Source organism: Sinohyriopsis cumingii, chromosome 17 (assembly GCF_028554795.1).
Source record: "Sinohyriopsis cumingii isolate HCF-2022 chromosome 17, ASM2855479v2, whole genome shotgun sequence".
NCBI classification, from domain to species: Eukaryota; Metazoa; Mollusca; class Bivalvia; order Unionida; family Unionidae; genus Sinohyriopsis; species Sinohyriopsis cumingii.
The window spans coordinates 42566362-42585714 of record NC_142977.1 but is presented as its reverse complement, the minus strand read 5'-3'; the positions used below and the strand labels follow the sequence as shown (position 1 = coordinate 42585714).

General features: G+C 34.9%; 1 protein-coding gene across 1 annotated transcript in view; it reads right to left on the bottom strand.

Annotated features, from left to right (window-relative positions):
* Positions 1 to 4436: 4436 nt before the first annotated feature.
* LOC149778508 (uncharacterized) overlaps positions 4437 to 19353 on the bottom strand; it is a 35846-nt gene continuing 20929 nt past the window's right edge. Inside the window, exons 7-10 of the mRNA XM_089939391.1 lie at positions 16119 to 16204; positions 9513 to 9615; positions 8328 to 8403; positions 4437 to 4995 (exon numbers count right to left, since the gene is read on the bottom strand). Of these exons, the coding sequence (XP_089795517.1) occupies positions 4817 to 4995; positions 8328 to 8403; positions 9513 to 9615; positions 16119 to 16204 (444 nt within the window). The 3' untranslated portion in view covers positions 4437 to 4816. The remainder of the gene's footprint in view (positions 4996 to 8327; positions 8404 to 9512; positions 9616 to 16118; positions 16205 to 19353) is intronic.

The following is a 19353-nucleotide window of genomic DNA, read 5'->3' as shown; positions in this document are numbered from 1 at the left end:
AGATAGACAAATAATAATTATCTTTCATATTTACACTTGTTTACACAATTGCTTTTGAAAATTGGTTTTAAATTCCATATTTTTTAAATTATTGTAGAATATTTCTCTTGAATGCCTTTTAGATTATTCATTCGATTTTTTTCAGTTTATTATTTAGCCATGCTGACTTTAGTACAAACGGCTTATTATTCGTAAAAGATGTCTTGTTCTAATGACTTTCCTTATAAAACAGTCATACAAAAGGTTTATCATTAAAACGTTGTAATTTTGTGTGAATGCATTCGTAATGCAGCATTATTTTGAGACAAACTATTCAAGTTTGGGGACGGATCGAGAGATGGAGAATATGAGTTTGAGGGAGAAAAAAGATTCCGTCCCCTAAACAGATTTAGAGAAAAATATTCTTGTGTTGATAAATAGCCGATACGAAGGTATGCTAGTTTTAAACCAAAAATAACAGTATAAATATATTTATTTAAATAAAAAACATCCTGGTTCGAAAGAAAATATTCCAAACAACACGAAATTTCAGTGGTAGGTTCCCTTACGGCCATAAATCCTTCCAAATGCTTTGACAAATCAATTTGATTTGTCAATTTAACAAATTTAAACAAAGCAAGCACAGGGAAACTAAATTTTAAAGATGGTACAAAATCATATCCAGTTTGAAGAAACGAATGGGTATTTTTGTGGTCAATGATATATTTGTTAACGTTGATTGCTCGTGATTCAAAAACTTCATTTTCACCAGATGCAATAAAAATATGATCCATAAAGCAAGATAGGTCATCGACACATGCTTACGAGCGATTGAGAGATATTTCATTAGGCTCAGTAAGACAAGATAGGTCATTGACAGATGCATACGAGTCATGGAAAGAGATTGCATCATGATCAATAAGGCAAGATTGGTCACTGACAGATGCATACGAGAGATGGAGAGAGATTTCATCATCATCAATAAGGCAAGATTGGTCATTGACATATGCTTACGAGAGATGGAGAGAGATTTCATCAGGATTCGTAAGGCAAGATTGGTCCTTGACAGATGCATACGAGTGATGGAGAAAGATTTCGTCAGGATCTTTAAGACAAGATAGGTCATTGATATTTTGATACGAGTGCTTGAGAGAGATTTAATTATCCGACACAATTATAAACTGCAGCCATTATCATACAGCATGTGACTGGTTTAATCCTATTTACAATCGAGTCTACTACATACTTCAACTGAGAAAGCGACAGACCCTGTATGTGCAATATCAGTAATAAACATATTGAGTATAACACTATATAATGTAACTATACAGAGTATAACACTAGATGACGTAATTATACAGAATATAACACTACATAACTTAAATAAACATAGTATAACACTTGATAACGTAATTATACAGAATATAACACTACATAAGTTAAATACACATAGTATAACACTTGAGAACGTAATTATACAGAGTATAACACTATATAACTTAACTACACATAGTGTAACACTTGATAACGTAATTATACAGGGTATAACACTACATAACCTTAACTACACATAGCCTTACGCTAGATAACGTAATTATACAGAGTATAACACTACAGAACTTAACTACACATAGTATAACACTTCATAACGTAATTATACAGAGTATAACACTACATAACTTAACTAACTACACATAGTATAACACTTGATAATGTAACTATGCAGAGTATAACACAAGATAACGCATAAAAATACATCGCTGAAATACTGAATACCTGCATGAGTTAACATAAAAAGTTTATATCCTTCAATTTAAAAATCAATGTAAAAATATAAGCTCATATATAACCCAATACGCAAGTTTCATTTGTTTTAATAGCGAGATAAGACAAATCAGAAATTCTACCTGCGAATGCGTAATATGTAAATAAGCCAATAAAATATACATTCATGCTAAGGGCAATAATTTAAGCTGTAGCTAATGTAAATATGCCTTGGGCGACCAGTTAAACATAGACCAAAAAAAAATATGTCTTGGGCAATAATTTAAACCGAGGCAAATATAGTTATGGACAAAACATTAAACTCAGAACACACGTATATATATATAATTATAATTACAAAAGTATTAAATACATACAGTTACGTAAGGTTGAAATGAATATGTATTTCACAATATAGAATGGGCTATGTACACTTGTGTTTGTATAGCTCACTAAAAGGACACAAAAAAAGATGTAAAACCTTACATAGCCCATATACAATTAATGTTTTGTGTACGCTAACGATTCACAGATATACGTGGAGATGTGATTTTCGCGTGAAAATGACACAGGAGGTCCACATCACCGCAAGCAAGAAAATATGAGAATTGGACCCCAATCCCGATAACACTACGAAAGCTACAGAATCATATAAATAACGTTATTTTTTACATAATTAGTGAATTTTCTTAAACTTAACGTTTTATCTTTTACGTACATCGGTCCTCCCAACACAAAATGCTACGAATCTTAATCCGATAATCAAATTGCAAAACCAATCCTCTGAAATTATTATACGACAATATTCTTTATTCTCTCATTTATTCCTTAATTTACAGTGGTTACCTTTTAATTATAATATACGTTAAAGCTATTTTGACATAAATCGTTCATAAGATGGCTCCAAAATATGCAAATGATCTCCCAATTTTAGCTTCCAATATCCATTCACAAAATCTGCGATCTATTTTGTATTATAATTTTCATTGGTCTAAATCCAAAACAACTCTGTGCAAAAACATCTTGTAAACATGCTGCAGCAATGTTGTGGAATATCATTCAAAATGCTATTAAACAAACGCCAACATTCTCTTTTAAAAACGCTCGTCACATTTAATCTGTCTGGCTTAATGCCATTTTTCAGCATGGGATAGGCGATACATGGCGGCAAGTATAAACTGATGGATGAAGAACCGGGAAAAACTACTGCCAAATGTTATCACGTATCCGTGACTGGAACCCGCGGAGACTAGTTTTAATTGATAACTATACGTTGAATTTAGATTTTTAATATTCTGCATACACCGTATCTTATTTAAAATCTGATAGGGATGCTTTCCACAAAAATCATTGGTTACTTTTATTTGTATCTTTAAATTAGAAATTAATTCACTTTTCTGAAATTTAAGTCCGATAAAAAAAATGGCCAAAACAACTGTCCAGTAAGACCCCGAAAGCAGTAATATCTTCACAGCACGAATTAAAAGACCGACCATTGTGATGATCGGACCACGATTTTATTTCTTTTGTCAGAAATTACTTTTTGTCAACTAAGATAATGTATACAATTATTTTATAATCCAGAGCAAGATTATTTTGTGTCAAACTATTGTGGGGCTGGAATCTTTTCTAGAAAACAACTTCTAGCACACACACACACACACATACATACATACATACATACATACATAGACACACACACACACACACAGAGTCCTTAGTAATAAGTTAAAAGACGTCACAACCGCATTTGCTGGATAACTTTTATCGTTTAGTACATAACTTTGCTTAAAGCTTTTTGGACTCCGAAATCATCATCATCATCATCATTATCATCATCATCATCATCGATTAGTTTCGTGTCATTAAAAGACATCGATTTATACCTCCCCAACGACCAATCTGGACGTGAACTCACCCTTTGCATGGACTTTGGTTGGCTTTTCCGAGGAACTTCCCGAGTTTAAATTCACAACAGACCCGTTGCCATAGAGCTAATTAAGTCGGGCTTGTCACGAAAAAGTGACCGAATAACTAGAACAAAAGCGCGCAGATGACACGGCTTAACGACTATTTAAACTAGCCGTGATCAAAAGCCTGAATTTAAAACCAACTTGTAGAACTGGGCTTAGAAAGGTATGACAGCATATACATGTATCTAAAAATGACACGGTGTGAAAAACTTAACACTTAGTGGTTGGCCTCGTGGTGTGCATAACTGACTGTTAATTAGTCCCACTCACCCCCACCCCCTTTTGCCGCGGTCATTTAAAATTAATAGTTGATAGGTGGTCAATCATATCCGAAATTTTACCTGTCAATCACTGTTTCAGGGGATAAGATTTAGCCAGTCTGGTAATCAGATGCCAATAGGGGGCAACCTCGTCGATAGCAACCTCGTCGATAGCAACCTATTTCCGACTGAGCTTAAGTGAAAGTTTCGCTAAGGAAGGTTCACTCTCGGCATTTGATTATATATCTTCTCTATGAACGCTACCGACATTCCGCCTTTACTAGTTTATGAAGACCATCAGTACAAATTTCTTATATGGAATAATGTTGTTTTTATATATATTTAAATGTGTATCACATCATCGCTTAGCAGAAAGAAAATTCAAACAATGCTGATTTAGCAAGGACAGACAGATTAAACGAACCAAATAATAATAATAATAATAATAATGACAACAACAAGATTAATAATAATAATAATGATAATAATAATAATGATAATAATAATAATTGTAATAATAATAATGACAACAACAAGATTAATAATAATAATAATAATAATAATAATGACAACAACAAGATTAATAATAATAATAATAATGATAATAATAATAATAATGATAATAATAATAATAATAATAATGACAACAACAAGATTAATAATAATAATAGTATTCTTCTTCTTCTTCTTCTTATTATTATTAATAGTAGTAGTAGTACGACTCCGCTACTATCATCCTCATCATTCCCATCGTTTCGAAATAAATAAATAATTATCCAATATTAGTCTCAGCTGAGAGAGCCATTGCCGAGGAAGGATTTTCAGTTTTTGAAATTAAAATTAGTCATCGTCCGACATATTGCCTGCTAAAGAGGTCCATGAACGGACTGGCCCTTCTTCTCTCTCTTCTTTCTTCTGTTCTTCGGCTTCGAAATCGATGTCAGTTATACTGGTATCCTGATGTGTCCGCCATATTATATAACGGTCATACCGGAAGTACAATTCTATCATGCCTTCACCTAGTAAAATAAAATACGTTTAAATTATTCACTTTACATACTTAGATTTTTAACTTTGTAGTTATAACATGGTTTCATTTTAGTGTCCTACAACCAGAGATCTGAACTAGGGGTCATGTTATTTGTTTGATAGGTCTAAAAGAAAGGTGCTAAATAAACCTGAATGATGATATGAAAAAAGAATGTTAGGAGTGGATACGGGCACTAAAGTCTGCTTGGAATCCACATCAGCTCAATTTTTCTGAAACGGATTTTTGTTTCTTATTTTTTGACTTATTCGACACCTTCAAAAAAATTATAGAATTTGACAACCATTTCAGAAAAACTCAACACGTGCATCAATGGTATACATTAATCATGACAAAACTGAGCTATTTATTTTCTTAAATGTTTTTTATTTTTATTTTTTGTTTATTTTTTATTTTTGCTGAGGCGGGATCCCATTTAATTTCATGTACAAAAGGTATATATGTAATATATTTGTCATACATAGAATCAGAATCTGTGCTCCCGTGTCATTCTTCCGGTAATCTGTGAGCCTACCGGTAATATGTCGGCCTACCTGTTGTAATCTGTGGGCCTACCAGTAATATGTCGGCCTACCTGTAATCTGTGCGCCTGGTTTTGTCTTATTTTCGTTAATTTTTTGCGACGTTTTGTCCTACATATTGTCATTAACACAGCCAAATAAATCGTCAATATCTACTGGAAGGAAGAGAATCAATGCTTTTTGAAGCTATAAATGACTGGGTGGGCTATTATATATCAGCTATGCGATGTCCATCATAGTCCATGGGCCATGGTTTCAGGAGGCATCAGTATTATGTGCAGTCCATTATAATCCATGGGCCATGGTTTCAGGAGGTATCAATACCATGGACTATCTATCACAGCCCATGACTCATAGTTTCAGGAGGTTTCAAAACTATGTTATCTTTCTTTTTGCTTCTTTTTTAAATCAAGAAATCAAATCACTTTGTGTGTGTGTGTCACTTACTGGTCCCATTCCGGGGGGTTTACAGTCCTATCGAATGTGGGGAAGTCACTGAACAAAAGTCGTTCGCTCTAAAACTCTTACACTGTGGAGGACGTTAACATTTACATAACTTCCAACTACTTACACTGACATTTAGTTTTTATCACAACTAGAAACACTTTGTGTTGTCTGAAGTAGAGAGATGATGAAAAATCGCTGCTTCTGTGCGATGGGGAAACGTACTTGATATGTTTAAAGTTCACTAACGTCGAGTGTCCTTGAAACAGAAAAGAATTTACACTGTGTAAACATTACTATTTTCTAAAAGTGCATTTATCAACTTTTAAAATATTCCAAAATTAAAAAATATTATCGGTAAGTTTGGGTTCTTTCTTTTTTTGTTCTGCATTTGTATGTGGGTTTTCAATATGGCTTTCAAAAAAAAAATTCTTTTTAAAATTCTTGATGCAGTATTGTATGTACAATGTACATAATTATGTCTTGAGGCAGTACAGTGCGTGAAATGTACATAATTATGTCTTGAGGCATTACAGTGTGTGAAATGTACATAATTATGTCTTGAGGCAGTACATTGTGTGAAATGTACATAATTATGTCTTGAGGCAGTACAGTGTGTGAAATGTACATAATTATGTCTTGAGGCATTACAGTGTGTGAAATGTACATAATTATGTCTTGAGGCATTACAGTGTGTGAAATGTACATAATTATGTCTTGAGGCAGTACATTGTGTGAAATGTACATAATTATGTCTTGAGGCAGTACATTGTGTGAAATGTACATAATTATGTCTTGAGGCAGTACATTGTGTGAAATGTACATAATTATGTTTTGAGGCAGCACAGTGTGTGAAATGTACATAATTATGTTTTGAGGCAGCACAGTGTGTGAAATGTACATAGTTATGTTTTGAGGCAGTACAGTGTGTGAAATCGAAAGACTTATGACAGTATTGTGTATGAAATGTACCTGCTTATAAAAAACCTAAAAATAGGAGAACATAGAAATAAAATTATCTTAAATTTAAAACTGTTGGGTTAAATGTAAGAAATATAAAACGATATTTGTTCTTTTATTCTATTTTTGCCAAATTAAAGATAAAATGACGAAAAAGCACGTACACGGGTTTCCATATATTGGTGTCAGAAGAATTATCAAACCTTTAAACCCTGTCACCTTTGAACTACGTGACCCTGATAAGTCCCTGTTCAAACTAATATTTATCAGTGATTTCTTAGGTATAAGTGGCAAGTATCATGTTCCTATGTCTACCATAGTAATGGTTACTAAATTGAGAAAAAGCATCATCAAAATAGACCATTTTTCATTCATCATTATATGATAACGGACGGGATGGGAAGGCTTGTGCGAGACTTTGGTAATAACGTTAATGTTTTATGGAGGAAATGCGTGCTAATTACTCGGAAGGACTCTTGCTATTTAAACCTTTTTTTTTTAAAAAAAAAAACTAACCTCTGTTATTACAACTGAATCACACAATACTAACATATGCTAAGTTTTTCTTTTATAATTCCGCAACACTGGTCTTCGAGAACTTTTTAATGTGGGAAGGCACTGTCCAAAGTTTGCTTAACAACTCTCACACAGTAGAGAAAGTTAACATACATTGCATGACTTCTAGCTGCTTGGATTGGCATTTAGTTTTTATCACAGTTAGGACAGTTGCGTTCTGAATAGAACGATGATGAAAAATCATTGCTTATTTGTTCCATGGAAAAGTACTCGAGAGAGAGCACAAAGTACACTAATTATGTATGTCCTGGCAAATATATAAATGAATTTAAACAATGTTAGGTATAACTAATTTATAATAGTGCACATATCAAATACAAAAACCTCTCTCTCTCTCTCTCTCTCTCTCTCTCACACACACACACACACATACACACAAATATACTCACACACACACACGCGCGCACGCACACACACACATACACATACATCAGTACCATTTTAAATATTATCTCTAAAGTTAAGGAAGTGAAAATAACCATACAGAGATAACAACAGTCTATTGGATGCACGTCAGAAGCAAGGTCAAGATATGTACTCTCAAACCCAAATCATCCCCATCATGGAGACATGCAAATTAAAAAATTGGAGGTCCTATAGACCTGCACTAGGATGTAATTGGAATCTTAACTCAGATTTATTGTGCATTGACATAGAAAGCGATCAGGACTGGAGTGTGCACACATTTGCAAAATGTATGTTTTGATTATAACGTCAAAAGTTAAAACCAAAAAACGAGCTGAGCTATCATCATCATCAGCATCATCATCATCATCTATAGCTAAATTTAAAAACGTATTACCAAGTTTAGTATCTTCTGACGGCGACTCCACCTTTACTATATTTGGAAGTATGTGCCTTTGAATTATAGGGAGTAACTGAAATTAATAAATAAAGAAAGAATAAAGAAATTAGTAATTAACGGGAAAATATAAGTTCCAAAAAGGAGATATCTAATTTAAGCACCTTTGTTCTGCTTTTATTTTCTTTTATTCTTATTTTTTGGGGTGCAGAATCTATGCATACAGGTGTCCCGTTCTTTATATTAACAAAAGATTACAAGATGTTACCTGGCACAATATTATAAAGCTAGTGTATGCCGTATATAATCGCTTATAAGTCGAGACAACCGCAAACTACATAGACCGCGATCTGCCGTCGTATATTACGCTGGCAGATCCACGTTTATGTACTTTGTTTTTAATTGTTATTTTTAACAAACTGCATAAACCTAGATTTGCCGGTGCATTATGTGATGGCAGATCTTGGCATGTGCATTCTGCAGTTAGAATATATTTATAAACGAGTACATACTGTAAATACAAGATGTATAACCTGCAGTATTCCGACTTTCTACCGACATTTACATCAAATACTTTTTGAGCGTTTACCTGATATGGACTGTTCATTCCGTGTTGTTCAAGCATGGTCTCGAATGACTTCGAGAGACCTGTTCTTAGCGAAATTTCTCAGGGTGGGCTGTGGTGAGGACTACTTGAATGAGACGATGAGCCTAACTAGAACTCTTACGCTGAGTGCTTGCAATTTCACCGCTTACTTTAAGTGGTAAACAAACGCAAACAATCGTATTTTAAGGACATTGGGCTGCTGCCATTGCACCGTTTTGGTGTTATAACAATCGTATTTTAAGGACATTGGGATGATGCCATTGCACCGTTTTGGTGTCATAACAATCGTATTTTAAGGACATTGGGATGATGCCATTGCACCGTTTTGGTGTTATAACAATCGTATTTTAAGGACATTGGGATGATGCCATTGCACCGTTTTGGTGTTATAACAAGAGCTTTACATTAACATTATTGTAATTACTGAAAAAAAACAAACTGTAACAGAATAGCATCATTAGATTTTAAAACAAACTGACAAACTGACTGATAGATGTCGATACACAGACTGCTAGGTAAATAGATTGAGCGACAAACGACACTGTAACAAACACAGTGTTATTAAAGTTGAAACCTACTCTTCTCCCTTGATCGTTATCAACAAGTTTGCATCCCATAATATGTACGGCTGCTTCTTCCGGCGTTAGTTTACTTATGCAGCTACCTATTTCCTGCCAAAACCTGAATATGTAAAAATAGACATGGTCAAATAATGGCAGAAATTATAACCTACTGACATTTAATTCAATACCCAGAGATAAAATAACCCTTTTACCCCACATTGTCGATCTACCCCCACCGTCCATGTAACCCTAACCCCAACTGTCGATGAGGTATAATTTAAAGCTATTGACACATGTTCCCCCAAGAGAATTGTGTACAGCCTATATATGATAATAGCTTATTAACCCCCAAATTTCAGAAGCAATGATGTGAGTTATTCTGAACCCGACTACAACAGGCCTTACAGAGGTGATGTTTGCGTTCATTTGAACACGTCTTCCATAGGCCTTGCAGAGGTCGTGATGTGAGTTCGCTTGAACATGGCTTTAATATACCTTACAGATGTGATTCTTACAGATGTGATTCGCATGAAGGATTAAAGAAGTTTCAATTCAAGGTCTAAAGGTACACATCATCACGGTAATTATGAAAACGATGGAGGAAGCTATACAGTCTTTCGAGAAAATCACTCCAAATAAATCACGGGCAAGTCTTACTTCACAAATGCGGTGTTTTTGGCGGAGGACTGCCAGTACAGATAATAGATAACCATTAATATAACACCTTTTCATTGATGTTGGCATATTGATTTAGGCAAGTTATGTTATAACTTTACGGGGCCCCGAGTGGCCGAGTGGTCTAAAGCGCTCTCCGTTACGGATCACTGCCATCTCACCTCTGTCTACGTGGGTTCGAGTCTCGGATTCGGCCAATGTGGGTATGTGAGAAAGCTTGCCAGTAGCTTCTCGAGGGTCGGTGGTTTTTTCACGGAATTTACCGGGTTCTTCCTCCACCATCAATACTGGCCGCCATGTATAGCCTATCGTGTGCTAAAAAATGGCGTTAAACCCTACAACAACAAAAAATATAACTTTACGATATGGGATCTTTTATGAAAACAATGTAGCACATCAGAGACACTATAATAACAACCGTCTACTTCCACGTGATTTCTCAAGTCCCACTGCTTATACCGTGATTAAAATTTACATGCATTTTTTTTTCGCGAGGTAAAAAAGAATTTCATAGGCGGCCATATGTGTGAATGGTTGACGCCACTGCAGTGTACAGACAATCTCATATGGTTTATGAGTTTAAGTTTTCACATTTTCATTACAATCCATTATGTTGCTTTAAATCTTAATAGAACCAACAAAGATATAATAAAGATACATAAACAATTAAACCATAGTGACCCTTATCTTTTATACCGACCGAGTGTTACATTAAACCATAATGACCCTTACCTTTCATACCGAACGAGTGTTACATTAAACCATAGTGACCCTTACCTTTCACACGGAACGAGTGTTACATTAAACCAAAGTGACTCTTACCTTTCATACGGAACGAGTGTTACATTAAACCAAAGTGACTCTTACCTTTCATACCAAACGCGTGTTACATTAAACCATTGTGACCCTTACCTTTCATACGGAACGAGTGTTACATTAAACCATTGTGACCCTTGCCTTTCATACGGAACGAGTGTTACATTAAACCATTGTGACCCTTACCTTTCACACGGAACGAGTGTTACATTAAACCAAAGTGACCCTTACCTTTCATACGGAACGAGTGTTACCACTCGATAATGTAGCTTAGTTGTTTCGGAATTTCATAATTAGTATCTCTACAAATTACTTGATCCAATTTAACGTCTATACAGCATAAGTTTTATTTAAATATAGCTAAGTGACCACGGTTTCGTCCAATCGGAACGTTCTCGGTCTTTTCTATCGCATGATAGTAAAAATATCGGATGCAAATAATGGCCATTTTGAACTTCTCTCAAACCATGGTTCTTAATACATCATAATAACTTCGCCGAAGTCAAATGGACTAAATGACGTGTCAACGCTACCAGCAACGTAAGCAATAGCTTTAGGTAAAATTGCAGGAACAATATTAAAAATGAAAAGCGCGTGTATTTCCTTAATTTTTGTAACGTCAAGATTTATTTTCAACACATAGCATTTTTAAAATGATTCTGTTCTTTGCACATTTAGCCGGATGTTCATCAGACAAAAACTTACCAACTCGGGAAGTATCACCTTTGTTATATCTGAATTTCTTTCAGATGCTTGAATTTATTCGCCTCGCATCGGAAAGAGTCAAGTACGTTAAGAACGCGTTGCCACCTATGCTCTTCACAGACTACCTCCATTTGAAAGTATAATGTCACTGCCACAGCCCTGTAAATTTGGGAATAAAAAGCCAGCTGAAGAAAATCGCACACATTGGCTGCATCACACTCAGTTTATATTGTATTTTCTGCTATCTTTTACCTACCATGGATTTAATCCACAATGTGAAGATTTTGCCTAGTACAAAGAAGGAAATGGTAAAGGGAATTTCTTAATATGCACAGATGAAGCACGGGACTGACGACAGTACAAGGTAGCACGAAGAAGACATCATACTATACCGATAACATCATGACGAAGCGCATCTGAACCGCGTTAGGAAGTCTAGTTGTTGATACCTTGTTTCTGTCCGGATTTCATTCTGTTATCAGATAAAGAAGGTTGTGTCCAGTCTATATGCTCGTGCAATAATGCGCAGAGAGGAGGGGCTAAGGCTTAGAATACCCAGGGTTCAAACCAGCCTTACAGCAGCGATATATTGTGAAAGAGTATGGGCCGTGAGAAGAGTGTTGTTTCACTCTCTTTATCTTTTCCAAAAGCAATAGCAATCAAAGTATTGATAATACTTAAGCTGGTCGGTACTGATTAGTTGGGGAGTCATTGATTTTTAACGGCATTGTAAACACACTATTGGCTACACCATGACGAGGAAATGGGAGCTTGGTGCTTTTTCTAAAGACACACAGAAATCTAGGCTGGCCTGGGTGTGGATCGAACCCGCGACCCTTGTAGTACGAATCGGACGCTGTGCCAGCTGAGCTGCTGTGGCTTCCAGCAGGGCATTTAAACGTGGAGTGAGGAAGAAAGAGGGTTGAATACTTGAAATGCTTTGTGAATCTCATGAAATAATCTACATTACGCTCTGTAACATTTGTGTCTTGTAGGCAGCAGACAACATGCGCAATGTACCAAGTCACTGTATGTGTTTTGTAGTTTAGTTTTAATTAATAGAACTAGCAAAAAGGTCAAAGTTAGCCTACAAGCTGCCATGTGAATATTATTCGAATATGAGATGTCATGCGACTATTATTTGAATATAAGAGCAGCTGAAATATTGGTTAGTATGATAATTTATTCAGATATTTCTTTCAATTCTGTCGATTACATTTTGTGAAATGGCTGTAAATCAACGTTTCTCTCTTGGTATTTTCATACTAAATTGATGGCAGATTAATATCATTCGTAATATACTGAATGACCTTGATGCAGTGATTATTTCTGTCAAATGAGCGCTATTTGGTGTAATATCATGTACGAGTGTTGCTGTTTATAGAAATGGAGTCCATATTTGAAGGTGGATGGACATCATTTGTAAAAGACGGAAAAGACTTCATGCTATGATATGTTCTCTCAAATTTGTATAAAGTGAAAATGCATTAATGCCAACGTGTTTACATATTATTTGGTCAAATTTGATCCAGTAGTTTTCTTAGGAAGATGTTTTTACGTATATTTCTACTTTTAGCAACAGCAACCATTTTTCATTTTAGAAAATCATTTTTACATATTTGAAAGGACATTATGCAAGGGTGATTACTGCAAAATTTAGTCTGATTTTGGAAAAGAAGCTGTCCAGTATTTATCAATATTTAAAAACGGAGGCCATATTTGATTTCGGATCAGAATCACGTGTAAAATAAATGAAAATCATTTATGTCAATTTCTTCTGTCTTTTTTCGAATTCTCTTCAGGGGCTTTAGAAAAAATAATTTATTTTAGGGGGTTGTTGTTATTTTTTTTTGTTTTGTTTTTCGTCTTTTTCTTCTAACAGCAGCTATATTGAATGGGAGATCCATATAATTTGTCCAAATGTTTGTTTCTGTCAAATTTGGTCAAATTCGGTCACCATGTTTAACAACGGCAGATTTGGGATCATTTATACATATCTGAGAAAGCCTCCATGTCAGTGTGCTTACCTTCAATTTTGTCCCTTTTGTTCAGCTTTGTTTACAACAAGTCGTTCAAAAAGGAATTTCTGTTCTTAGTATAGGCGGCAATATCTGATGACGGATAAGTATCATTTGTATCAACTTGAGAGACAACCATGTCGGTATGAATCATATTCAGTTTGGTCAAAATGTGGAAATTGGATTTGGAGACGAAGTTGAAAACAGCAAATTTTGATCGATGGACATGGATCAGTACTCTCAGTTAATCAGGAGTTAAAGACTTAAGGTCAGAGCTACGGTTAGGACAGCTGTATCCATTGCGATGTTAAAGAAGCAGCTTAATAAAGTGATTGACAGGTGAAACTTATAAAAGTCAATTGAGAGGAAAAAAGGAAGGCCAATTTCCATAAAATTGTGAGCAACAGATGTTAGGTTTTTCACACCTTGCTTGTAACTAAGATTCCCCTACTTAACCAATCATAGTTCATGTTTAGCATATACTACCTGTCGATCCTTCGAAGCCCAACCGGATGCCTACTCGACCTTTGGGGTCAGATGGGTATGCTTACCGTATATTTATAAGAACGGCAAGGTATAAATCAATTATGAAAGATGTTATGACATCTGGTTTGAAAGGTAGTGTCATAGCTATTTTACAAATATTCATCTTCAACGTACAGAGTGAGAAACTTGTGAAATTTGCACTAAAACTTTCTTGGTCGTCTAAAATACTGTGAAATAGAAGAGACTAGTGTATTCATACAGTAATTTTTAAGTAGTAATGTTGCCTGTGTGTACTAATAGAGATGTTCTCTTCTGATAGAAAATGTATCACAGAAGTTCACTTCCAGAATAATGATTTGGTTTAGTTTCTTCTTTTACAGCATAGCAACGCAAGCACAAGTAGGTATTTTAGTGACCAGGGAATCTAATTAAAGTGCCTTGCCCACGGATACCCATAGTAACTCAGAAGACAATTAATTTTACTATATATTTTCTACATTTGTTTCTCAGTATTGAGCTTTCCACCGTGTGACAATCAATACAAATCATATGTTAATCTAAAATACATCAAAGATGACTTCACGGTAAAGTTCTTGTCATAGGTTCACAGGCATTTCTTTGAGAGGCTGGAATGTAAACAAAGCACTGCACAATGGATCACAGATTTCACTTCCGGATCATCCCCAAAACCGTATTACTCACTGTGCACTGTCGCCGAAACACACATAGACAACCACACCATAAGCTCATATTCTAAAGAATAAACAATTGCCTTTAAATCTATACCAAGAATGCCTATATCTACCTCTTGTATCACCACCAAAAGGAGACAGGAAAAAACCTCATAAAATAGACTGGTACTAAAGTACTGAACCGGAAATAGTAATTGTGGTCTGATTCCATATAGCCGATCTGAGCTTATTTGGTAATATGATTTCGAAACTCTGACCCTCTTGGTCTTGATTCTGGCACAATGACCACTCAGCCATGGCGGCTCCTACTTCAAAAAGATGAACGCGCTCAAATCAGCATCTGCGACTATGTTAATGCTTACTTCATTAATTATTATCAGCATGGTTTCGTTTTGTAATTTCATGGTGTTTGTTTTTGTAATCCTATCGTTGTTTATATTTTTATATGTGTTATCTAGCATTGTAAATTGCTTAGATCTTTCAAATCATTGCGCTGTACTAAGTTTGCATTATTATTACCATTATTATTATTATTATTATTATTATTATCACAAAACCATATTTTAGGAGGTATTCTGATACTCGAAAGTCTCGGGGGTCGGGGTTGGACCGTAAAGTCGTGGTTTAAAATTCAGACTGTTGCAGTGTGTTTTATTGTACAGTCAAGTGCAAAGAGCTACATAAAAAGAATAACCCTTAGTTTTTATTGACCTTAACTGCAGATGGCAGAAATTACACAAGGTGCTCAATGGTAAAAGACGGTGGTTGCTGAATAGAGTCATCATCTCGAATATGTGTCACCGTGCTCTCCATTTTAGCTATATAATAAGAATTACCGAGTTCTTGTTGGAATGGGAAAACTGCAATAAATACGTTAGGCTAATAAACAGTCAGGTGAAACCCTCCGTGGGTTTTTAACCCGTTCTGCCCTCTATTGGGCTGTTTTTTATTCACTTACTCGGAAATTGCAAGTCAAGGACGAGTGCTAACCAACCAACCCCCCTTCATTAGGTACTTTTTTAAAGTAAATTATTGTAAGTTCACTGTTCACTTCAGAGTACATTTTTGAACATTAGTTTGTTGTTCAGCTCTCTGTATCCAAATAAATAATCAATTTAGGACATATGGTAAATACAGACCAAATGGGGATGCAATGATACAATCCGAAAGCTTAAGGTACATAGGGCTCTCTGATGCCGACAGAAGAATAGAAAGACTTGCTTGCTTACTCCACGAGCCCATGGTAAGATTTCTTCTCCATTTTCTGCGGCGTGACTACACAGTTTCGGAGTAAATACATGTACCCTGGACCACCCTGTCAATATCAAAATAAAATTAGAAAGATTTATAATAACTTCATTCATATCGTTTTCTGAGAATTCTGCGAAATGTGCATAGGTATAATCCAACGAACTAGAATTAGAGCAGAAAATGCAGGTCACTTTTTCTCTCTTTTCATAATTGTGAATATTAAGTCTTAAAAAATGAATGTCCATATCATCTTTCAGGATGTCACAAGCAACAATACACGAGAAATGAGAGTGAATTTAAAACTTAATATTATCAATGGAGTGGAAAGTGTAACCTGCTTCTTGCACATGGTGAACAGACTATTCCAAGAGTAATGTATTAATGACTATACATACAATCGAATATGAGAAATGTGACCTAGGAAAACGGTTAACGTGATCACTAGAAAATTAAAAGTGGGTCACTATGAACTACTTATGCTTTAGTAAGAATACTTAAGACCTTAAGGGGGTTTTCCGGGTTCTTCCTCCACCATTAATACTGGCCGCCATGTATAGCCTATCGTGCTGAAAAATGGCGTTAAACCCCACAACAACAACAACAATAAGACCTTAAGAGAGCTAATCCTGATGTACTATAGTGTATCATAAGCCAGTATACTGACAGGAGAACAAGAAAACTAAAATTAACTACAAGTAACAACATGTCATCTTATAGATTTAGAGGTACTTGTTACATAATGTAAATGGGACATGTGGTTTTAATCGCAAAGCATGATAATTCAAAGCGAAAGGTTGGTGGCTCAAAATCCGGCAGCGGTGAAAGATCTGCTTCTAGATAAAATGCACGGAATAACTTATTACTAAAAGAATGAAACGTATAAACATTTCAAATAGGTAAATACACACTGAAACATTTCTATTATAATAAAATACAAAACGAATACATGTCGGAATATTTCTTGGTATTATCATATCATGATTTCGAAAGTGTCATCGTGGCACAGGTTCTAGGTGTGATGAATGTATACAGAGTACGTCATACGTTCAAATAATGTCCGTCACAAAGTTGTACTCAATGGTAGCTAAATATGTGTTGAAATATTTCAGCTTAAAAAGATAAACATGAAAACCTATATACATTATATAAAACAAAAATTGCAACCATCTCTTTAAACGTCATCCAGCTAAAAAAAGAACACAGCTGAAACGTACAAATAGACTAAAATTAAGCAGAATAATTACGAAGAGACTCATATTCTTTTAACAGAAATGTCAATGATTATAGAATTTACGGTGGGAACAAAAATATTAATATGAGTTTTGAATGACATTGAACCATATTTTATGTAGATCATCAGTTGAGAAAATTCGGCAATTTGATTCGGCGAAAGTTCAATAAGACTTAACGATTAGATTTATAAATAGACCCACTCCCGAGGGAAAGCAAGCGGAGTGTGGAAATGTTTACCATATAATAAAAAACATAAATATATTGAACATGGAAGCAATAGAAAATATAATTTAACGTTTATTCTATTGCTGTCATATAAAATTGTGACTGAATATAAGAGCAAATACAAGACTGAAGTCTGGACAATTGGCTATTTAACATTAAATGTTATCCCTGTTATGAATTAGAATTTCGAAAGTATGATGGTGCCAGAGGTGCGAAGTATGATAAGGTATAAAGAGCACGGCCTACGGTCAATCAGTGTCCATCACGATCTTGTACTCAACAAACAATCTGATGCTACATTGGTACATCGCATCTTCGGAGATTTGTGTGCGGAGGCCGCAACACCTATATTGATGACTATCATTAGCAATCAAAACACCTAAATGGGTTGTTGTGTCTCTTTCAAATCAATCCACGAGAAATACAAGCCAATGTTTTACAGAGGTACGCACTGCATTTAGATATTTTACGATGTATTTTCGTTAAGGTTGCAATGTTCGTGGACGACAAATCAAGATCTAAAAATGCTATGTTGTTCATGGAGGAAGACAAAATGCATTTTAAGTCAAAAAACATAAAGTAAATTTGTTAGTAAGAAAGAAATAACCGAGAAAAAAGTAATCATGAAATTTTTATAGGAAAATATATGACTCAGCACAAGCCGAATGGAATTATAATTTATTTTAACTATCCAAATACGTGTCAGTCATCATCAACATACTTAGAAAATGCAAGGATCCAGACAAAGTGACAAAAATCATACAGAAAGATGAAATGCATATCGTTCGGCACGGAGTTTACGATCGATAGTTTCACGAAAGAAGAAAAGAAATAGAAAATATAAAGACGACCATTTCTGAAGACAGCTTTATATTCATGAAAATATATACAGACAATGAAAACTTTAAAGACATGATACAAAACTTATGTCCGCAAAGCCATTTATCCATATGAATAGCTTTGAAACATTTAGTGTTTCAAACAGCTTTTCCAGAAACAGTAAAGTTATACTCATCACTAAATGATTCAAACATATATCGAGTGACGAATACATCTGAGAGTGATAAATTTCATACTGAGGAGTAACACTGTTAAAATAAATGCTTAATGTTAGAAGGATCTATCATTCGCCAAGCGAACAATCATTGATGATTACTTGTTAGCTTGAAAAAAAAAAGGAAATCAAATAAACCGAACAAATTTACGGTGGATTTACAGATTTATGGTGGATTTACATTCTTAGATTGCCTGCCAGTAGCTTCTCGTGGGTCGATGGTTCTTCCCTGGGTTTTCCAGGGTTCTTCCTCCACCATTTATACTGGCCGCCATGTATAACCTATCTTGTGCTGAAAAATGGCGTTAAACCCTAGAACAACAACAACAACAACATTCTTAGATTTACCTAATTGGTTAAAACGTTAATTGTTCAGCAATAAGCTGAATAAACAATACTGTGACAGAATGATTGTTTATTCAATCAAAATGAATATAACCAGTAAAAATATTGATTCGGGTCACACAATCACGAGATGTATTGTATCAAAGTGAGAGAAAATAAACCCAGAAGAATTGTATGCGTATGACCACAAGCGCGTTTCGCTTGATAGTATAAATGCATTACCATACGGTCGTGTCAGACTGTAATCGTGCCATGCTTGCAAGTATACGAATACATGAACTGGTATTCAATTCACATTAAACTTTTGTTCCTTTCGTTCTGTTTCAGCTTAGTTAGCATCTCTCTCTGTACATCAT